The sequence below is a fragment of the Eutrigla gurnardus genome (assembly GCF_963514095.1).
Source record: "Eutrigla gurnardus genome assembly, chromosome: 9".
Taxonomy (NCBI): Eukaryota; Metazoa; Chordata; class Actinopteri; order Perciformes; family Triglidae; genus Eutrigla; species Eutrigla gurnardus.
The window spans coordinates 27,268,339-27,293,164 of NC_139923.1; the positions used below are offsets into that span (position 1 = coordinate 27,268,339).

The following is a 24,826-nucleotide window of genomic DNA, read 5'->3' on the forward strand; positions in this document are numbered from 1 at the left end:
CATTTTCTTTACACTGGGACAGGAACAAAAAAACAGCTCAGCGCAAAGTACAATGGCAATCACACACACACACACACACACACACACACACACACACACACACACACACACACACACACACACACACACACACACACACACACACACACACACACACACACACACACACACACACACACAGACACACAGATGTCTCTTACCCAAAAGGCCTCCCAGCAGGTAGACTGAGGTGGACAGTTGGACCATACTCTTGAGTTTAAGTCCTCAACTCCACGGTGCTTTTAATCTCAGCACAGTGTGTAAACACACACACACAGGGCCGGCCACTCACACAACACTGGCGTCTGCAAGTCTTCAGTGCGTGTGTTCAGTGGGACACACATGGGGTTGGTCGGGGCTTTCAGATCTTCATCGCACCGTGGAGCATCTCTGGAACATGGTAGCAGAGACAGAGTCTGTATTTAATGGCTCTTTGTGCTTCTGTTCTCTTATTGCTGCCGACGGTCTGAAAATAAAGAGACAAAAAACAGTCAGAAAGAGAATTAAGCAAAACGGTCAAACAGACAACAGAGTTTGAGCCTCAACACTCGCAAACATTTGTAGAATAATTTTATGATAGAATGCCTTGAAGTTTGGGGCAGACGAGGCCAATATGCTGAAGTTTGGGCCGGCATAGCGATGTTCGCCATTTAAAAAAAAGCTAAAGTTAGGAGCGTGACCAAAGTTATTTCACTGTGGTTGGGGCTCTAGGAGGAGCAGATTCAGTTATTAATAGATAATTGTTATAATTCTGAGATCAGATTGTGTGTATAATTAATGAAATATATGTAGAGCTAGAAAAGTTGGATTAGTGAGCATGTATGGGTCTCTCTCTGTTCAGCTTGGTTGGCTGTTTGGAGGAGGGACAGAGGTATGAGACCTCTTGAGGTGAGACATGTGCTCAGGTCGACATCTCAGGAGAAAGAGAAAGATTCCCAGCAGGTTTTTTTTACTGCAGCTGTCCAATACAATAGACTTTGGAGTTCACAGGTAGAAAGCGGGTAGATGGGGGAGGGGAAGCCCTGACCTCCTGTGGAGGAGTGACTGCTTTCACACAGAAGACTACCATCTTTTATTCAACACTATCAATTAGTTTAGCTGCAAGGTTGTCAGCCGTGTGTCTGCCTGGTGTTGGGGTGCAAGCAGGAGCAGATTTGGTTATTAATAGATCATTATTAATATCAATAGAATTATTGATATTAATAGGATTATTAATACAAATTAATAATAAACGGGGCCCAACACTGAAATCAGGGAAAAGATAACCAAACCTGTACTCAAATGCCAAAAATTAATAACTATTAGCATATGAGTACAAATAGTTGGAGGGTTTGTGAATTCTTTGCAGAGAAGAATATCATTCATTAATAACAACATTAATAACACAGCAGTAAGTTCAAAGGGGGTTTATTAACAATATACAAAGAAACAAACATTAAGTGTGTGTGTGTGTGTGTGTTACAAGATTGTGGCAGTGGGTGTCGACCAGTCAGCCATGTGGAGTGGGGGTGTTCTTTGTGGGAGGCCATGTGGTCTTGCTTGGAGAACAGGTTTCTATATACGTGTATAATTAGTGTAATAAATGTAGAACCGTTAGGAAAGTTGGATTAGTGAGCATGCAAACTGTCAGTTCTAGATCACTAACAACTGAACTAAGGTTACACACTTAACTCAACAATACATCAAATAGAAAATCACTTGGAAACGATGTCATCACATTCAGTTTCTGTCCTAAACTATGCCCAGATTGTTACCAGTCCCAGGAAAGTTGCTGTCCTTGGAGGTGTAGATGGAGGAATTTCTAGTGAGATGCGTCTCGACTAGGAATTCTTGTCTTTGTTGCAGAAGCAGGTTCCAACAGCCAGCTTGTTGGCTGTTTTGAGGGCGCTGCCTAGGGACTTGAGGCCTGAGGTCCAAATCCCAGGAGAAAGAGGGAGGTGGGGAGACCGCTTGTCCGGGCGGGAACCCAGGAGAAAGAGGAGACCTGTTGTCAGGTCGACATCTCAGTAGAAAGAGAGGAGACCTCTGTTCAGGTTGAGGTCAAAGAGAGAGAGATCCCAATTTGGTCTGCTTGGTAGGAAGCCACCTTCCACTGCAGTTGATCAATCAGAATGGAATCTGAAATTCACAGGTACGTGACACTTTCAGTGATACGGGCCTGCAGGCAGATGGGGGAGGGGGAAAGACCCCCCTGTGGAGGTGCGTTGTTGTGTTTCCACACAGAGGATGCTCCAATCCGAATGTTCAGGAACAATTTAATCTGCATCCATGAATTTTTATATAGACACAGACCCTGAGGTCCTAACACTGGGCTTCATCCCTCAGAGTCGAATTGAAAACATGAACAACTCCCAGACCAGACAACAAGGTCACCCTAAAGCATCCCCTGCTTTCTGGTCTGTTGGACTCTAAATGGACCTGTCAATCAGCAGGTAAGTCCCGCCCCCTAAAGCATCCCCTGCTTTCTGGTCTGTTGGACTCTAAATGGACCTGTCAATCAGCAGGTAAGTCCCGCCCCCTAAAGCATCCCCTGCTTTCTGGTCTGGTGGACTCTAAATGGACCATAATGTACTAAATGAACATCATGCTGGATTGAAGAAGACTTGAAACTAGAGATTGAGACCATAAACTCATGTTTACAATGTTTACTGAGATAATACATCAAGAGAGAAGTAGGACCATTTTCTCATAGACTTCTATACAACCAGAGAGGAGTCGCCCCCTGGTGGCCAGCAGAGAGAAGTAGGACCATTTTCTCATAGACTTCTATACAAGCAGAGAGGAGTCGCCCCCTGGTGGCCAGCAGAGAGAAGTAGGACCATTTTCTCATAGACTTCTATACAAGCAGAGAGGAGTCGCCCCCTGGTGGCCAGCAGAGAGAAGTAGGACCATTTTCTCATAGACTTCTATACAACCAGAGAGGAGTCGCCCCCTGGTGGCCAGCAGAGAGAAGTAGGACCATTTTCTCATAGACTTCTATACAACCAAAGAGGAGTCGCCCCCTGGTGGCCAGCAGAGAGAAGTAGGACCATTTTCTCATAGACTTCTATACAACCAAAGAGGAGTCGCCCCCTGGTGGCCAGCAGAGAGAAGTAGGACCATTTTCTTATTGACTTAAATAAAATCGGACTTCTGTTTGCAACCAGAGGAGTCGCCCCCTGCTGGCAATTAGAAAGAATGCAGGTTTGAGGCAATTACGAATTGCCTTCACTTCTCAGACCCAGAGGTTGCTGCCTTGCTAAGACTCAAATCAATCAATCAATCAACCAATACCTTTCAGAATTCTGCCAATAATTAGAACGTGTAAATGAAAAAGCATATACCAGCAACAAATATCAATGTGACAATGAAGAATGATGAAACAGAAACAGCATTAATTCCCGTTTGATGTTCAGATATTATTTTTTCTTTTCTTTTTTTTGGAAAAGTGAACTCAAACAAAGAAAGTTGGACTTCAGTCCAGGCCGACACCTGCAACACCCTCTGGCCTATTCTGTCACTTCATAAATATTTATGATCCAGAAAGTTTTCAAAAAGCCTTGGCAATCTGAGAGCATATCATGATATCAAACCTCCACCAGCCTTTTCCACCTCACACTGCAGCATCTGAGCTGGAGACCTGCAGGAATGGGGTGTGTTTTTTCCAAAGGCAGATAAATTCCCTTTTGAATATTTGGATCTTTAGATGAGTTCTCTTCAGGTCAAAAATAGTCTCGACTGTTTCGTTCACATATCGGATTTTGATGAAAAGTGGGAAGATTGCATGCAACTCTCTGATGCTCAAAAGCCCATTCAATAAGTGTGTTTAGATATTTTTTTTACCAAATAATCAATAAATTGTTTCTGACCTTACCCAACCAAAGGTTACGGATCGCTGTAAGTCATTAAAGAGACAAATCTGACCCTAAATTAGCACAAATTAACAATAACAATGGTGTAACAGTGTGATGGTTTACTTTTGGCCTCACACTGTTTAAATGCTTAAATGAAGTTAAACAATCAATCTTCCGGTCACATAGTTATTACTTCATTGTCTTTTGAGTTACCATGTGGGGGAGGAAGTCCCTTTCTGGTGGAGCCAGAGGCGGGGCCCAGGGTGGAGGACTGTTAAATCCAGTGCTTGGATGTTAGAGGGGGTTGTTAGTTGTAGTTGACGTCCATCTTGTTTTCCCCCTTGTGTGATATTTGCTTGGGCCAAGCCTGTGAAGATGATCCCTCATATCTCAGCTTGTTTTGTTGATGTTATTCTGAGTATATTTCTAGTTGGTCGACTTCTTTTCTAGGCCTACATATTAAGCTCTTGGTTTGTATCGTGGTTTGTACCAATAAATAATATTTTTTCTGACAAAACTCCTGTTCTCCTTATTTCCTCACTGCTTGGTTCCTGGCAAAAAACGTTGCCAAATCTCAGTGTGATTTGTTCTATGGGGAAAAAAACTGAAATTGTGATTTAAATGCTTCAAGAACAACACCTGCAGGGCAGGCGAGAAAGTGTGTTTGGGACAGTGAGACTGGGCTGAAAACACCAAAGCCACAATTTCAAACTTTAAAAAAACATTTGTAGTTTCAGCTTCAGTTAGCCTGCTGTAAAGCTACGTCCAAACATATGTAATACAGGCTCCTGGAAAAAGGTCTGGATGCTTCCTCACAAAGACCTCATGGTGAATAAGGTTGATCACCACATGCAGAAATTAAAAAAGGACAAAAGAAGCTGCTTTTCATAACGGTTTTGTTCTCACTCCAAGACCTTTGTAAGATTTGTCATGAAGGATATTTTGAAAAAGATCTGGTGTTTTGGTTTCTTCAACAACAACAAAAACAAGAAAATATGACATATTTATTTTTAAAAATATATAATGTATGCACTTTCTAATTTAACTTATCAAAATCATATTGTATATTTTATTTGTGATTCAGCCTCGACTGTACTATATTTCATTTGTGTTATTTTGTTTAATAAAAAATAAAGTAATGTAAAATAACATGACACCTTGGGTTCATTTTCCTCTCGTCCTTTAAAGACTAATTCTAAGCGAATGTAATCTTGCATGCATGCAGTGTTACATCACAAGTTAGTTAACGTTAACGTCTGAATTAATACCGCGTTTAAGTCGAGCCGAGACGCCGTTTCAAGAGTATCTATCTTCCTCAGTGAGCAAAGGCATTAAGTCTAACTTGATTTTTCTTTATTCAACAGCTAACAAATGTGGAGTTACAACAGCTGCATGAATTAGTATTGATGTTACAATGGTTAAAGTCTATTTTTGGATTTCTATGTTTTCTTGCCATACGTTCCTGTTGGTAACTCCAGTCATGTATGAGGCTGTGGGTTAATAAACCACCTCACAACATCTGGCCGATATTTCTTGTGAAAGACAGCTGATCTGCAGGTAGACACGCCGATACAGTTTACAGTAAGATAACACAAAGCAGAGTTTCCACTTCACTTCATCAGCATATCAGCTACACCTGGTTTCCATCATTCCCTGTATATATAATATATCTTCATGTATTATCAGCAGTGCTTCTGTAACTCAAACAGCACTAATATTAAGTGTGTTTTTAATGGAGTTTTACAACAGAGTTGCTCATAGCAGCTTAGCTTATTGTTGGTGCTAATACGGATACACCAAATCTAAAAATAGCTAAATACAGTGTTATTTTTGCAATATAAATACAGGTGCTCTTTTTGGAAATCAATTGGAAATCTATGTAGAAGTTGTTGAAATGATTTTACTACACACACACAGTGACGTAGAAATATAGTGTGACGATACTCTGCAGAATGGCAGAAAAAGTAATGGAATGGAACTTAAAATGTGTTTAAGTATTCATGAAAAATGTATTTATTTTCAAAAATGCACATGGTGTGCAGAAATCTGATGTACCTATACTTCAATTTCTGTGATTTCTCTCAGTTTGCAACTACATAGCACGTTAAACAGCCTTTAATAAGCCTTATTTTTAGTAAAACAGCACCCCAGCTGGCGCATTAGCATCAGTGCAACAAATCTGTTAATGTTTGGATTGATGCAAAGAAAAAAAATGGTCCTCTCGTGTGATCCCATTCAGTCCTCCAGCAGAGCGCTGCACACACATCTCTGCTCCTCTGTCATCCTTCAAGTACCGGGTCTCATAAAACCGGGTATCGGACCGTTTCAAACGGCAGGGTATACAATACAATACAATACTGTTTAGTATTGGAGCACCGTGCAACACTACGTAGTACTACACATTACTCAATGTAAAGACATTCATACGCCAACATGCATTGTGCAGATGTTGATTGCATTGTAGGGTTTATGAAGTTCGATTGTTTCCTACGATGCATCTTGATGACAAACGTTTATTGTAAAGTATTGTGGACCTGCAAACAGCGCCGGGCTGGCATGAGCATCGGGGATTAGAGCCGATGCAGCTGCTTCTTCTTCTGCCACGCTATAGGATATTCATCACAGTATAATGATAGGTGCGAGCATTAAGCAGACTGGCTAATGGTGGCCTGATATATAACTGCATGAAATGCATGTATTGTATTTAAAATCATCCATGGCCTATTTATAATAAATTATTCAGCTGCATCGTCCCTAAAAGTGTCTGTCAGGTTAGCAAATGACCACTAGCAGAAAGCAGAGTGTTTTACGTTCGGGTCAATGCTATGCTCTTAGCTTGAAACTTTGAGAACCCTCGAGACGGTAAATGGTAAATAGCCTTGAATCTATATTCGACGTCCTGGTTTTCCAGCCAATCAAAGGGCTGACTGTCAGCATTCACCTATCGATACAGTGACGGCAGAGGTTGCCATACAAGGTGCCCATCAAGGTGTGATAGAACTGAACTGAACCACAGCCGACCCTCCATCTGACTGGCGCCACCTACTGCCTATATCAATGACCCATCTCCTAATTTGCATCTTCTGTTGCAGATTTCCCGACTAAAAACACACAAACACACAAACAGAGCGACTGATACGAATGATATGACGATGACCAGCCTCATCGCCGTAAGTGCAATAAAAACTAAAATGTCAAGTAGGGTTAGGGTTGGGCCCAATGAACGATCATATATTGGGGGTGATTCAGCAAACTTGCTCAATCAGGATCTTGATCTAAATTCAGCAGCATCAATCCAGTCGAGTCCCGGGGTTAATTGGATTTTAAAGTTTGGGTGTGGTGGGATCAAATCTAATATAGATTTAAGTTGACGATCCATTCTATTCAAAGCTCAAATTTTGAATTAAGTAGATGCAATTTCCCACATTCTGTTGCATTGTCTCTATATCTAATGTCTCTTAGTCCTAGAAATGAAAATGAGAATTAAATAGACCTATCATTGTTATACTGACATATTGCAATAGTAGTTATTCAACTACAGAATCAAAACAAGCGTTTGCACATATCACACAGTGGCATACACTCATGAAAGCCTTAATATTGATCTGAGAGTGCATTGTTAATTTGCACAAGGTTTTTTCTCATCTCCACCACCTTTTTTTCGTTTCAACATCATTTTCTTTGTGTAACTTCAGAGGGAAGTCAGAAGGGAAGTACACAGATGAGGTATATATATATATATACAGTTATACTGTAGTATATTAAATGTGTGTGTTTCTGGCATTGTGTTTTTTTTTTACATCCGCCTCTTAAAGCACACTGAAGTCTTTATCATGATTATTAATATTATCAACTACATGAGATTAGTTTGTTAACAGACTGAACGTTACATTTTAGACTCACACAGGAAATTTGCATTTTCTACTAAACATTCTGTTTGTTGTCAAAATTAAGAGCCAATCAGCTCTTAGATTGAGGCAAGAGCCAGGCATTTCCCATCATACCCCGGGGCTTGCAAGTCGATTGAGAGCAACTGCGTCGCCTGGCTCTAAAAACTGCGGCTGCCTTGATCTTGAGACTATCGTTGCCCACGTGTGCATGACGTCAGAGCAAGTCGGACACAAAACTACCCAGCATGCACTGTGCTGCGATCGCCAGCAACCGATTCTGCGCAGGCCTGGCTCATCTCGAACGCGCCTAATGGACAAATTAGACCCGTCATGTACTGATATTTTTAATGGCAAATGTGGGGGGGTCCAAACAACCTTTTTTTAAAAGATATACGGTGGCGACGCCCATGGTGTGAGCGGCTTGTTGAAAACGCTGAGCAACTGCACAGGCTGGATATTCTTTTACCCAATCTAAATTTAGATTTCATTGCTGAATTTCTATTTCACAACATGGACCTCCCTCATGTCACTTACATGTTCCTTAATGTATATAAATGTGCAGCTGGTGTCTAAAGGACACTCGGGTGCGACAAACTTTAAATCGCTGCTCCCATCGTGAGCACATCTTTCATAGCAATGGCATAAAATGCCGGGTCTATAAGGAACAACATGCAGGAATAGTTAAACCAGACAATCCGAGCATCTGTGCCACATATCTGGAGGAAAACCTGCAGAAAGCACCATCCCCCCCCCCCCCCCCCCCCATCCTTCATCCCATCAGCCGATTCTATACCATAAGGTCTATTTGCAGTTCACGGAAGTCCTGCTGCACTGGCACGTGTTCAACTCTGACCTATGTTTCAGCACCATCTGCACATATGGTTAACACACATGCCCCTAATATAGACAATATGTTTGTCCTATCACATTTGGGCGCATAGAAGAGAAAAAAAAAATCTTGCAACGTCCAACGAGCTGCGAGGTAATTATAGACGCGATGCTGGAGCTCGGTGTGACTTCATTATAATGAGCAGCAGAGAGGGATGCAACAGATGATCAAGTATATTCATGTCACGTCCGTCGGAGAGGTTCTTAGTCAGCTCTTGTGGATGTGGTTTCGTGGTCTCAAGAGAGAGGTGTGATTCACACTTTCTTCTGGGGGGAGAAGCTGTCGGCGTCCTGATCCTCCGGTCGACTCGGAGCTCAGGAATGCCTCTCTGATGGTTCGCTGGCGTGGAGTCACTGACGGATGTCATTGATTTGTCACACCCACTCAAACAAAAAGTATGGGTTACCGTCACGCTTCAACGCGGTCCATCCTGTCATGTCAAACGTTTGTTTGCAGCTACATGTCTTAATGTTGGCACGCTCCATTTATCCAGATGACAAATATCTCAATAAGTAATTTACCAAATATTTACCTTCCTAACCCTCCCTCTACCTCTTCATCCAAACTCATTCAGCACTCCACAGCTGCACACTGCCCAACTCCAGCAGAGCAGCCAGCTGACAAACTCAATGATTTGCTGGCTGGTTGGATGGATGTGCCACCGGTGGTGAAGTCACCGTTGGGCAGGCGGCCAAGCGATCAGCGGGAGATAGACAAAATGTGACTGGACTGGACCCAACTGTTGTCTCGACAGGCGGTAAAAGTGGAACAGTATGTACGTTGTAAACGCAGCGTGTGCCGTCATGAAAAAATACGCTTGAAAGAGGAGAAACAGATTCTGTCAAAGTGCCTCGTGTTATTACAACAACAACAACAACGACAAGAAAAAAGGCCCCGCTCAAACATGCCCACATATGAGTAACTAAAACATCAATCTTTTTTTTTTACCTTGATGGATTTGCATGGAGATAAAAAGTGAATTAGAAATATGAGTTTTTTTTTGCAGATTTATATATATATATATATATATATATATATATATATATATATATATATAAATATATATATATAGTTGGGTCTGCAAATTTCTCATGTCAGGCATATGCAACCTACTGTAGTCAGTAGCACATTGGGTCACATTACAGGGTCTGTGAAACCCCCCTCTTTTATTCATGTGTGTGTGTGTGTGTGTGTGTGTGTGTGTGTAGGAAGCCCCTTCATGCCCCAGACAGTCCACAGTCCTCTAACCTTGAATTTATCCATCAACACTAGATGTCAAAACCACATCCAAGTTCTAGGCCTGACCCAACCTCACAATGTGGTCCTGGTAAGGCGGCTATAGGAGCACACGCACGCGCACACACTCATGTTGCTTGGGGCTGGCTTGGCTCAGTTTTCCTTTAAAATCCTCATGACCTTTAACGTGGCCTGGAGCCAAATATAGACCAGAAGAGGACATATATGACATAAGCTTGTAGGTGTGACGTCTAAGTTTGCACTTGGGAGAGAATACCTGCCGTATTTGCATATCCTGGTTCAAAAGAAGTGCTAATTTAAGTGCATCAACAACAACAATGAGCACAGCTCTGCTTCTAATGAGCGTTGGAACAACTGGAGTGCGCATGGACGCATGATGCCACGTCCATCAGAGAGGCTTACTTTTGTTACTTTAGTGTGATTTCTTTCTTGTTTTAGTCTTGCCTCAGTGAGTTGACTACCTCTTACATGAAGCACGCATTCATCTGAGGGATCAATACGGTCTCAGCCATCCTACGTGACTTGTGACAGCTGCTGCAAATTTAGAGTTGTTTTCCCCTCAAACACCTCATCAGTGGAGCCACGCCGTCCTCCGCCACTGATGCCAATAAATTACTTAGGCACTTGCACGAAAGTGAAAGTAATGCCGGACAACTGGTGCCTGAAGTTTGCCGGCTGCAGCCCCCCCACCCCACCCCCCATCACCCATCACCACGCCGCCACATGCATCACACACGAGGAGGAAAAAGTTGGAGACATTTCAGTTACACGTTACACACACACACACACACACACACACACACACACACACGCACACACACACGCACACACACGCTGATACGCACGCACCTGGAGAGAGAGAGACCTTTTTGCCCGGGTTCCCGGTGATGCGTAAAGGCTATATATCCGCTCAGAGGTGGCACGTGCACAATCCAATCATTAAAAAAAAAAGTCTATGAAAAGTAAATCATGTAAAAGTCAGCAAAGGAAGTCCTTGAGTGGTTGCGTCCATTTACGCAGCTGCGGTGCGCTCTGCCCGTGTGTGCCGCTACGTGCGCAACAAGGCTGGCCTCGCTCCTTCCACTTCAACCACCAGGCACAAATACAGCCTGCTTTCAAAATAAAAGCACACGCAGCCCGGGGTTCTCTCTCTCTCTCTCTCTCTCTCTCTCTCTCTCTCTCTCTCTCTCTCTCTCTCTCTCTCTCTCTCTCTCTCTCTTCCTTTCTCTCTCTCTCTCATTACGCAGTAGATCCTCCTCTTACATTAAGGATCTACTGAGTCTGTAAACTCTCACTCGTCGCCTATTTTTATTATTTAATTAACATAAATAAATAGTCGTTAAAAAAACGAAATAGAAACGTTTCCTTTGGATATTAAATCTATAAAACATGAGATGAATGTCAGGACACGACCCAGACCTCCCCAGTTCTTTAAACACTTTCGCAGCCGGTCCGGATCCTCTGCTAATCCGGGTCCGCACAGATGTGATTTAAGGTCCGCCACTAAATTCCTGTTTCATCTCTGCACTTTGATTGCTTGGCATGGTCAATGTGTGAGTTCCATTAGTCGTATGAATGGTATCAATAATCAGATAATATGACTGCCCCATCATTAGGGACCTAGTAGATCTGACTGATTACATTAAGATGTTAACTGAGCTGATAGCTGAGTGGTAGAGCAGCCGCCCATACCTTGAGGTCACCGGGTTCAAATCTGCCCTGTGGCCCTCTTTTAAAGCATGTCGTCCCTCTCTCTCGTCCCTTTAACTCTCACGCTGTCCTCCAGCAATAAAACGCCCAAAAAATAACTTTAAACGAATTAATGTGTTGCTGAGATGTTTTATGACGTGGTGTATGAAAATATCAACCTCATTCTTTCAGCTGCAATCCCAGCGGTGTAAAACAGACTTGGGAGCAAATCAAATAAATATAAAAACATAATTCAAAGTGGTAAGTAGGCTGTACTCTGACACAGAAAAGTCATTCCCTCCAATGAGAATCTGGATCTCTCATATAAAACAACGTCAGGGGAAGAAAAGGGGTTTTGCCGGTCTCTGAAGTACACTCTAGTTCTCCTAAGAGACCCGAGCCAGACAGCTGATTGGTCAGTAGGCAGTGTTTTTCTTATCAGGAACATAACCTGCTACGGAGCAGGTTAGCTCTGCAGCGTAAATTACTATGGCGATGTACCCCGGTAAGAAGTGAACCAGCATCATAGGACGGAAAACCCAGGGTTAACCCTGAAGTGAAGATAAGATAAGATAGTCCTTTATTCGTCCCGCAGTGGGGAAATCTACAGCGTTACAGCAGCAAGACAGTACAAAAAATAAGGATAATAAATAATAAACATGCATTGACAAGAAAAGTACAATATAAAAAAGATATTAACACTAAGCCTTTATAAAGAAAGTTAAATAAAGCCCAAATCCTGCTTCATAGTACAGGCCTCTGACTGATTGTTTTGGCATCCACTTGATGATGGTAAAAAAAAAAAACATCCAAACTCTCCACTACAGCTCACATGGTGCCAAAATCAGCTACCATTTTAGTGGCAGCGGCCAGATTACTGCCACAACAACGTTGTGGGGAGAATGAACAAAAAATGCTATTTATTTATTTTACTACAGATTTGCAATAAATTTGTGAGGTTTCTGGGTTATCTGGCCGACTCCGAGCACACAGACCTGCATGATGGAGGAGGATTATTATAGCCTTCAGCCAAAACCTCCACCACAACCGCATGTATCACTCCAGACTGGCTGCTGAGCTCACATGGGAAAGCCCACTGTTTTTATATGTTTTTATATGTTTTTTAAAAATGAATATTTCCATTTAGATATGCGTTCATCTTTGATGTTGTTTTTGGCAAGATTTTAAAATTATTTATTTTGAGAAAGAGCTGGTCAACCAAAAGGGAGATAATGGATTTGCAAACAAAAAGTTGTTAAATTCTCAAATAGTACCATTTTATAATAAGTCATCCCGTTGAAATGACTTCAAAGAAAGTGGTTATACACTACAACATTAATCGTTAATACATCAATCACATATCCATCATCCATCCATCATCTACCGCTTTATCCTGGGGGGGAGGGGGGGGGGGGGGGGGGCTGGAGCTGATCCCAGCTGTCATTGGGCGAAGGCAGGGTACAGACAGACAACCATTCACTACATCAATCACACATATTAAAAATACTCCAACTTTATAGGCAACAGTATATATACAGTATATATATATATATATATATATATATATATATATATAGAGTAAATTGACAGAGCAAAAATAATCAACATGACTAGCGAATACACTTTCAGCAACGTTTTGCCTCACAAGCCTCTCGTCAGCTGCTCTCTGGTGCAGCATGACTGGTTCGTTTTGGCAGCTGGGCTCCCGGCTGCAGAGCCACGGCAGGTTAGTCCCAGTTGAACTGTCACACGTTTTGCACCACGTGTGTCAAGAGATCGCGTCACTGTTCTATAACCACAGCATCAGTCGTGAGGCTACCACGGTAACGACGTCTCGTCAGCAGGCAAGTGACGGACGTACCAATCAAACCATGAGGTGAAAACATACCAGCCACCAAGCTACCTTCTTTCCTCTTCTTCATGGTTCCTAAAGAACTCATTACAAATCTCAAGCACAAATATTTTCACACTGTTAGGCTACGCCAGGCCAAAGGGTATAAAGCGTGATGGTGTTTTCTCCGAATCCTAATTTTGGCTTTAGGACAAAAAACGATATCTGTTGCACATAAAAGAGAACATCGGTGCACCTCAAAGTGAAGCCATGTGATTCCTGTTGTAAACGGGGAAAAAAAGTGTGGGTTATTTGAAGTCTCAAGGAAATAAAGAAACATTTTTAGCGGATTCATGGCTGCGAGGCATCAAAATTGATCTACTATGCCAAATTTTATTTGCTGTTGTTGTGATAATTACTGGACACAACCGGAGGGAAAGTACACTCTGTTTCAAATACCTCAAACACTGCGTATTTCACAGATATTAAAGTATGAAAGATGTTTCTCTAGGAAGAAGGGGTGCAAACGATGACAGATGAAATAAAGTGCATGTAGTATTTTCCAGCTGCGTTACCTCGGGGAGCACGGGGGCCGATGTTATTGATTATCAGGATTCAGTTCACTCTATCAGTGGCCCTTCACTTTAACCCCAATCTGTCAACCTTATTACGCATTAAACGCACTTAAAGTGGCTTCAAAATGAGCAGACAGAAAAAACGACAATGCCTTGCAAACCCATTAGGCCGGCAGTTGACACAGCCAAATTTAAAGTGCTGTAAAACGTGTTACAGTCGGTGTCTGATGGCCTGGCATTCACACACACTCGGGTGACGGGGGTCAGCAGCGAAAGCCTTCATGGCTGGTGAACTCAGACAGGAGTTGATAAACAGGCATCTGATAACCAGATCGACCAGAGAACCCAGATGTACCGTCCCTCTCGAGCCAGCCCCATCACCAAACCGCATGCAGAAGACCAGCAACTTCAGCTACATCACTTTCTGCTACAAGGCCAGCATGACCTCACGTAAATCTTTTTTTTTACGGGGTCAGATACGCCTACAACGTGAGCAATATGCTGTGAGCTATATAATATAAGTCTACTCTGTTTACGTAGACTTTGATGTCTCCATGACTCTGTTGTTTATCATTATATGGGTATTTATTTTATCATGGGGAATCTATTCTATGGTGAGTCCACTCAGGCGACTCAGGGTCAAGCTAAACTGAAACAAAAAACAAAATAAAAAATTACAAGACGAAACAAATATTGTATTTACCGAGAGAAGGTCGGACGATAACCTTGTAGATCTTCAGGAGGCAGCTGTGATGCTGCACACGGACGCCACCAACTTCCTCTAATGGGCCTCAATTCAAAACACAAAACACAGCTGGGTTTTAATTCATATTTCTCCATCTCTTATTATTATTATTACATTTTATTATTCTGCATATCTCATTTATTCGTATTATTATAATATTTATTATTTTACATTGCTCCCATGCAATTTCCTCACCTGATGTAACGCATGGTGGAATAAGCCTCGAGAAGAATTTTATCCCAGCAGCAAAACTTCACCCTGCAAAGTGGATCAGATTCATCAGCTTCTAGAAACCAGAATGATGCATCACATCCCGGATCAGATTATCGGGGAGCATTCTGCAGAATTACGCTCCCACACAGCTAAGCGGCTCCAGTCGATTATGTTTTTCGAGGTAAACATTGTGTCGTCGCTTTAAACAGTTCATAACATGTGGTTACTGCTTTTGAATTGAAACGACAACAAAAAAAAAACATCACAGTTTGGCTTGAACGTCTACGATGTTGAAACAAAAGCGCTCGTTCATCTCTGTTCCAACTTGTTGCTAAATATGAAGCAGAATTCAGTTTTTATTCCAGATCTGCAACAGACTCACAGAAAACCCAGATGCTCCTGTCTTTTATTCAATTTAAGACCATTGATTAATTCCCTCCACTGCTTCTTTTATTTATTTTTTTTAAGTATCTGTTTATTCAGTTTAATTCCAATTTGCAAAATGTTTTATCATGTATTTACTTAATAACTTCAAAAAATAGTTAGTTACATCTTGTTATATTTCAGATCCTATCAATCACTTAACAAGGTCACATTCACACCAACACGGTGGAGGATCTTAAAAATGTGCATGTAATTCCTGACTACGACTAATATAAATATACAGCCAAGTAGCTTGGTGAGTCTTTTACTGCGCATCTGCTATATTTGCCCTCCTGTCACACTCCTGTCAGACCTGCTAGCTTATTGCTTTACAGCTTGTGCACAGCTGCAGTAGTCCCGAGGTTCACAGAGCTCTCTGCCTTTAAATGATTTAATACTTGATTTTCATACATTGAAATATGAGGAATAACTGATGGCAGTTAGACATTAAACACTGCTGTGCCACTAGTTTTGTATTCTGTTTGATTGGGTCAAAGATATGCAGTTATTTCACTTTAAAACTAACATTTTTGGAAATTTTGATTATTTGGAATTTAGTTTTTTTCCCCTAAGAAATCGTAAGTCCTCAGCTGTAAATGATTATTTTTCAAAAGATTTATCTAGCAATTTTTTTTTCAATGAATCGATTAATCCAACGATGTATTTTTCAGTCATCGATTATTTCACATTACATGATTAATGTTACTATTCAAACAATTTGGATAGTTGTTAATATTTCAATGTGTTAACATTTCTTTATCATGACACTTGGCCAACTAATGAGACCAACAACAATAATAAAACAATAATAAAACCAGTACATATTAAAGAGGGTAACATCTCAACAGTTTCTTCTTCTGATACTTATGTTTGTTATTAGCCTATTATTATTATTATTATTATTATTATTATTATTATTATTATTATTATTATTATTATAAATCAAAGGTGTGGCATACCTGTGGAGGATTAGGTCTAACACAAATAAACATTAATTTCCTATAAATTATTCACAACAAAGTACCCCATTACTTTGTTATTTTAAAGCTTTGATTGTGAAGAGGCATAAACCGGAAATGTCGGGTTTCCATGAGCGGTAAATTAACACGAGTCCTATTCAGCTGAAAGAACACAAAACGGTAAAAAATACAAAAAATACAAAATTAATTGAAAGTACAAACTAAACCACAGTGTTTCAGTTAGAAGCGGTCACTCAGCCCCGGAGGAGCTGCTGCTGACAGACGGGCAGAGTCGGTTACAGAGTTACAGAGGGTCGTGAAAGTCTACGATTACCTGTTAATATTAAAAAAAACAAACCTTAGGCCAGCAGGAAACTTATCACCACTGGACTGGAGTGTGGGACAAGAGTTCATCTTGTTGTTTGTTCTCGTTGCGTCGACGCTAAATATTCAACGTCATTTAGGAGTGACAGTCAATGGCAGATTAAATCAAGCTGAATTTATTGTGAGACATGAAAATATAATGTGAAGGAAGAAGAAAACAAAGAATGTTTGTCCATAAATACAGATTTTATATTGCGTTAGAAATGCACTCACGCCCGTCGAGGGGCCTTATATCTGTCATCAAATGAAATGGACTCTTTAGTTAGTAGGGAAGGTGTTGATTGGTGACTAAATATCACACTAGAACTCTTTACCTGTTCCAGCTCGTCCACAAAATACCGGCTAATGACGATGTTACACCTTTAAAAAATAAAGATACTAAACCAATAATTAAACAATTTCTTCAGAAAAGTTTGGAAAAAGTAGAATCTCACCTCTTGTTGAGTTGGACCCGACCCTGAAAAACCAAACGTGGTGACATCATCTCCACATCCCACTGGGATACCCATACATGTAGGGAAACTCGCCAGCCTTTTTACCCTCATGGCTCAGTCAGGTGGTTGTGCCAAACAAAAACAAAAAACTCAGTTGAGGAAGGAGTCAGCCTGAAGGAGAAGCCTCCCTCCCCGATTCTAAAACACCAGGACACAAAGAATGGATAAAGTTATAGATAAGATAGTCTACTGAGCGCCAGGAGAGTGTAAAGTTCCCGGTTTTTATAAATTGGGATTGGAGGGCGTGCACCAATTACAAATGCCTCCCCGGGGAGCTGGAGAAGAGGCTCCACCCCCTTGTCATCCGCAGATCGAACAGGAGAATTGGCGGGAGGCTTCTGTAGGTGGTGGTCATGTATGAACCTGCCACTCGGAGTCCTGAGTACAGCGTCACGAAACAGATGGTGCTGGGGCCATCTGGTCCTTGTGTCGCTGGACTGGAGAGCAGCGTCTGCGTCCAGAGCTCTAAGTCAAGTATTTTCCCAAGGGGGGGGGGAGGGGGGGTCGAGCCTCGCCACCAATGACTTCTACAGGTCGAAGCTCGAGGCGTGGCCAGTGGCACGAGTGTTTGCTCACTCGTGGACTATAAAATAAGTGTTAATGTCTGATGTGCACAAATCCTATCCTTCAGCAAGGCCACATAACCTCTGACCCCTCTGGTCCCACAGCCTCAACAAAACCTCCTGCTGTCAACAGGGAGCTTAATATTAGTGGTCCAAGCTGTGGAAGGCTTAGTAATAATGCCATTAAGTAATACATTCAACTGAGCAGAATTAGTTCCACTTTGTAAAATGTATGTAGGAGAAACCTGCATAAAGAAAATGTGCATTTTTATCTTTCCAAGCGATGTAGTGCTATTTTTCATCTTGAGCACCAGATAAACATAATTAACTGCAAACCGTGTTATTTTGTATGTGTCTCGCCCTCCAGACATTTAAGCCACCGGCAGTCGTGTTGCAAGATTGTAAATAAAATGCACTGAACATAAACTCTCTCGTTCTGCCTCCAGATTCCCAGAGTTTATACATATGTCCGTCCGAAGCAGGTTTTAGTCATAAAAAGCCCCTTTTCCTGTTTTTTTTAATAGTGGATGTTTGTATAAAAAGATCCCGACTGAATAAATCTTGATGGAGTCGCTGATTTAGCATTCAATGTAAACATTTCCACCCATTCGAATCACCACAATATACATTTAAGCTCTTGGTATGTGTTAAGGTATCAGCAGGAAATAATAATGAAGTGTTGCAAAAGATTTGGTGTGAGGTGAAGCGTAAGAGCAGGTCGTTAGCATGGAACACAGTGAGCTAGCTAGCGCTAACGCGATAATTACAATGGGAAAGAAATTGCAGAATTTGACAAGAATCTCTCTGGTAAGTTGCTTGAAAGCAAATATAATGTTTATCTGAAACATGATCAAATGTTGCATAAAAGGAGCCCAAGTAATCAGAAGGAGGGAGATTGTGGTCGTTCAGAAATCACATGGTCGTATTTTGTGTCATTTCAGAGAAAATAAATAAATGATCCATTCGTTGTTTTCACATTAAATCTACGTTTCACTGATATTATTACCTGCTATTTTTTCCCCAGCATCAAGATAACATCCTTCTGTAGTTTTCTTTAAAAAATACCGCCTAAAAATTGTGGCTTTAGCTTTTTCTGGACGTGACATTCACAGTCAACGTGGCGGCAAACTTAAGAAATTCACGTGTCCGTCTGCCAAGTGTTTTTTCATCATTACGTTTTGGATGAAAACTTATAATGAAGTAAGGCGGCGGGCTCATGCGTGGGGCGGAATGAAATGAGACTTATTGAATCACTGCATCATAAGTGGAAAACCCAATGAAGAGTCTAAATATAGCAGAATGTCCTCTAAAACAGAGCACCAGTGATCGTTGTCCTGCAAACGAAGCCAAGACAAATCTGCCTGCTATTTATCAAATCCTTTCCACCAGCGTATTATATTCCCCTAAACTGTACGGCTCATTTGCTGCTGTGTTGTTGGAAGCGTTGCTTAAGTGCTGCTCGCCGTCGGCCACCACATCCCTGCGCTAGACACGACTCGGAAATGACTCAGAAGAATTTCTGATTTGGGGTTTTATAGGTGATTGCTTAGCTTGAATGAGAAGACGTGGATTCCTGCAACCTTTTGACCTGAAAGAGCCTGTGAACTCATGGACGATCCTGAGATCAAAGGCCTCCCCGGTGGCTGGTTTGCTTGTGTGTCGGGTTGTAAAGACTTGACACCCATAAACAAAAAGTCGTTAACCATGACATGATGCCATTAATTTATATTAGGTGTGAATTTAAATTTACGACGACTGAAAAAGGTATGTTAAGTTCAATGCAGACGAGCATATTTCGGATGCCGTTCTGTTTCAACGACATGCTTTAACATTTGGGCTTATTTTTACAAAACAAACAGTGATTTAGCATTTCTGCTTTTAAATGTCCCTCTTTTTCTTATTATACATATATATTATACATATTACAGATTACAGACAGCCCAGCATTGGGTCTTTTATATGGTCAATGATTAAATATGGTTGATCATCACAATTCACGGTGGCCATTTGAAAACAGCCGGTTTAGTTAAGTATCTCTCTATTTTACCCCCAGAAGAGAAATTTTTCATTGTTGTTTGAGAAAAACTGCAATTTGTAGTTTGCATCAAGATGTGGTTGATTTAGGCAACAAACGCATCACTGAGCAGGATTTCCCCCAAAACATCATCACTTATGAGTCACTAGAAGTGTGTGGTGGAGTCAATTACATTACATTTATATAGCAGCTTTCCACAACAAGTGCTTTACATAAAACATTAAAAGCATTGGAAAGGGGAAAAAATTCATTCCAAAAGTCAGACAGACGTACATACATGACATTTTAACCAGGGGAGTATAAATTGCAGTAAATCTTAATAAAGTCCTAAAGGAGAGTCATGTGATCGCCCACGCATACGTCTGTGCTGCGTCCGTGAGTGACGGTGCATGTCTGTGTCTGTCCACAGCTTATTTCACAACTCCAGAATGATTTAGGTGGTTTAGGTCTGGTGGTTACAGTGACTCACACTTTACTCCCCTTTTATTGTCTGTTTCACATTACCGGTGACTTCCTGCTGCAGCCGGACGCTAGGGATGTTGATGATTAACTGCTGATATGAACCGACAATACTACGTTTAAATGATTAATGCTATCAGTTACATGGCCGATAACAGCTGGGTCACTTTAAAAGGTCGGCCCTTTTTAAGACAAGAAGCATTCATTCACCGACAAATAAACTGTACACCTGCTGTATCACTGTGTTCCCAGCTGGACTTGAAACATTACACAGGAGTGAATCACTCAGTGAAACTTCCGCTTTAACCAAACTACAGACCCAGCCTCTGTAGGAACAACAGACCATAGAAACAACAGACCCAGACTCCGTAGAAACAACAGACCCAGACTCCGTAGAAACAACAGACCCAGACTCCGTAGAAACAACAGACCCAGCCTCTGTAGGAACAACAGACCCAGACTCCGTAGAAACAACAGACCCAGCCTCCGTAGAAACAACAGACAATAGAAACAACAGACCCAGACCCCTTAGAAACAACAATAAACCGACTTGAGGTTGGGAACCTCCCTGGCCTGCCAGGACCTGATAGTTCAGGTCAACCGTCTGCATCCCCGAGACATTCATCCCTTCACTCCACCTTGTTTCACCTGGTATGACCTACTTCTGTTCGCCAGGCCACCCTGAATGATATCACAAAACAGCAGCTATAACCGAGGAATGCTCCCTTCTTGGTAAGCCAACTGAACTTTAATGGCCATCGTCAAATTTCATTAAAGAAAAACATGAAATCATGTTGAAGGCATTTGAATCAAAAAAGAATGATGAAAGACAGCAGCAGTTTCATTGTGGACAGTAAACCTTGAAAGAGCAGGTAACACGTAGCAGCTGGAGCATCATCCAGATTGTAAACAGACGTGGGTGTCGAACACGGCACGGTGCCAAAAACAGCTTCTTCTTCCGTGCCACTGCGCCTGTTTCAACTCTGCATGTTAATGTTTCAACAGATTCCTGAGAGTATTTCTAAGGCGTCTGACCCTCGACAAACAGTAGGCTATGCATGCTCACGCGGAGACATCCCCTGAGACATTTGTATTGAGAATTTCTTTTCCCCCATAAATATTTCCAAATCTCATCTTCCAAACCACATGATCTTAGGACCGAGGAAAATCAATGAAAGGGTAAATCTTTGCCTAAGGGTCCCTTACCAAAGTCTGGCAACTTGTCAAGACAAGTAGGCTTCTGCAGAGACGTTGCATATTTAGAGGATATGCTTTTTTTTTTCAATATTTCAGCGGAAACCTTGTGATGTGTCTTCTTTGATTTTCCTCAGTGATAAGATGAAGGACCATTTAAAAAGGGAAATTGTGATGTAAATTCAAAGGTCAAATAACAAGAGAAAGGCACGCCATGAAAACCACTGACTGGATACTGAATCATCCTGAGACGGGATCCACTGACGCATGAAGTTGCCGGGCTTATCGGGGATCTGAGTAAATCTATAATTGCGGAGAGGCGTTAAGGGTTATCTCATAAAATGGATACTTTCACTGGATAGTCACCGTTACAAATCTGTTCAACAGTCAAGGAACATCCTGCCTCATGATTGTTGTAATGATGACTGGAAGAAAACATTCAAGTCTTGACCAACACCACGTTTTCTTGTAGTTTACATGCCGAGCGTTTTCCCCACCCGTCGTCCATCCCTCTCGCTATATTGTTTTGTCTATATGTATCTGGTTAATTAAGCAATCAAAGTTAGTCCTAATGTTTCAGGTTTTTTTGTCTTCACATCTGGTCTCAACTTTGGAGATCACACGTATCCACTCAAAGCAACACAGACAGGCTGCCTTCACTGGCATTGACAAATTGTCATCTCTGGGGAAAAGAAGAAGAAAAAAACACACACACAACATAACATGCATCAACAAGTTACTCTGGTTTTGTAAAAAGCAAAAAAAGTTGTGACCCCAAGTCCCTGCAGATCAGCGAATACTGGTGGTCAACCTTTCATTCCTTCGACCAAAAATAAGTGAAGAAAATGCAGCGGCATTCTTTTCCTCAAAGGATGATCTGTCCTCAACCACTAATTACCTGCTCAGCGGTCACTGCTGAAGTGCATTGGATTATTTTTAAAAAATCGGATTCTTTTTGCAGCCTTTTTTTGGGGGTAACTCCCTCCATCCAGAATGAAGTTAAAATACATTTTTATTAGCTGATCCCCATGCAGTCCGAGTACATTGGGAAGGCACCTCGTGCATGCCACGTAGGACCTAATTTATTTGCCAGCGATACATTCACTCGTGACCCCGAGCACGCAGGTCCATGCGCGAAACATTAGGCAAAGCCCTAAAAACGCAACAACTGCTTTCCATAGGGTGCTGCTGGGAAACACGATCCAGCAAACCTCCTTGGCTCTGTGACCTTTTGATCTTGATGCTGATTATTTTTGACAGACCAAAAACGTATGTGGGGAAACTACATAAAATGGATTTAGGCCCCCGAAGCTCTTGGTATTCACTGCAACGTCTATTCCTCTGCAGTCATTAGTTTCACGTTTTCCCTCCAAGTCCAACACAAAGAATACAGACTTGCTCCAAATTTAAGTTTGAATTCAATCAGGAACTCATACTTCCACATTTATGTGTCAATTTTCAGGTGACTGAGATTTCCGGTGTAAAACACTTTATTGATAACGTTATACCTAGCCATCCAATCACAATGGAGGAGGGTGGAACAAATACCACATAGACCAAACACCACGTCCTACATGTAGACTACGAGCACCGAACAACAGGGATGAATTAGGTCATAAATCCCAATGTGAGCCAATAGAGGAAATTCCTTCACAGCGACAGCCACCAGCCATCTTGGATTTTTGCAACTAGTGAACGGAAGAGACCATATTTGGATTGTATTTGTGCACCCCGAGCGGCAGCATTAAGGCATCTGTCTCCGTGTGGTTTCTGGAGCGAAGCTGTTAACAAAGTTAGGTCCATAACTCAAGGTCAACTTTAAAGCAAGTGTTGAAGTCAGTCACAAGATAGCCCGGCCCCCTAAAGCATCCCCTGCTTTCTGGTCTGGTGGACTCTAAATGGACCATAATGTACTAAATGAACATCATGCTGGATTGAAGAAGACTTGAAAGATTGAGACCATAAACTCATGTATACGTTTACTGAGATAATAAGAAATAAGTAGGGTCGTTTTCTCATAGACTTCTATACAATCAGACTTCTTTCCCTGGTGGCCAGCAGAGAAAATGCAAGTGTAAGGCATTAAGTGTTTCACTTTTCAGAAATGTTCACTTCTAGCAATTTAATGGCCCAATTCCTATATCCACACACTTGAGGGTTTAGGGCCGTCCCTCATGATCATTTGCAAAAGCTTCAAATCTTCATTTCTCTACCACGTGTGACAAATTGGCAGTGTAAGCTGCTTCAAAATGTAGGTGCTCTTTGGAGGAAAGCATTTACAGATTGAGAAACTCCTAACAAACACAAATTAGGATGACAAGAGCATTTTTATCAAGCAGCACTGAGCCTATTCATAAAATGGAGGCAAAAATAACAGACATCCCTTAATAAAACAGCATGACATGAGTTGGTTTTTCTGGATTTGCCAGTCAACACTTTTGTGAATGGAATATCTATCAAGGACATTTTACAAGTCGTGACAGCTGGCCTCTGCGGATGGTTGCGAGCGCTGCTTTTCACTATTATGTAACAAACGGATCTCATCCATAACTAAAAAAACATGCAAACAACGCCACTATTTTTGTGTGAAAATAATAATTAGCTGCAACCCTCATTTAGAATGATCTGTCACAGCTTGTCTGATCGGAGCTGTGAATTCATGTAACGCCACGCTGTAATTCAGGAGTATAAACCAGTGACTTTACAAGTCAGTTCTCAGAAAGTGAGGCCTGACATTCGACACCCGGTACGGAGTTCTGCTCGGGGACCGTGAAAGTGTGGAAGAGGTTTTTGGCTCCTGTTACCCAAAAAGCAAAATCCAAATGAAACAAAGTTAAAGTCTGAGGTCAGTCAGTTAACACCATAATACCCAGAAAAAAACAAATAAATGGTTCAGGCCTGCTGAAGTTCTTTGCCGACAAAGAGTCCAAAATGTGACAAACTTCCCCTCGGGGAGCAGGAAGCCAGAGTTATTAAGGTGATTAATGGCAGTGTGCTTGTTTCAAGTGCATCTCATGCATGGTGCAGCTTACACACACACACACACACACACACACACACACAGTAGAATGCTGCTTTAAAGTACAATTAAGCACGTATATAAGTATCAGTATATAATTAAAAAAAACAAATCATTTAATTGTGCAGTTTTTATACTTTAATCTAGTTTTTCATTGTTCATGTAGAACAAGCGTATTGTTTTGTTACAGACTTGGCTGGAGATGGTTCGCCTTGTTACAAACGAATCAAAAATGTAAGTCAGGTGTTTTTCTGAGATGCTAATCTGAATCAATGTGCGAGAGCCCGATCTTCACTCAAACACCCTGTTGGAGGGGCCGGCTCTCTTTACGGGGG

General features: G+C 41.6%; 1 protein-coding gene across 1 annotated transcript in view; it reads right to left on the bottom strand.

The window, feature by feature from the left end:
- il34 (interleukin 34) overlaps window positions 1–10,983 on the bottom strand; it is a 34,731-nt gene extending 23,748 nt beyond the window's left edge. Inside the window, exons 1-2 of the mRNA XM_084017348.1 lie at window positions 10,758–10,983; window positions 201–505 (exon numbers count right to left, since the gene is read on the bottom strand). Of these exons, the coding sequence (XP_083873474.1) occupies window positions 201–246 (46 nt within the window). The 5' untranslated portion in view covers window positions 247–505; window positions 10,758–10,983. The remainder of the gene's footprint in view (window positions 1–200; window positions 506–10,757) is intronic.
- Between the last annotated feature and the right edge of the window lie 13,843 nt (window positions 10,984–24,826).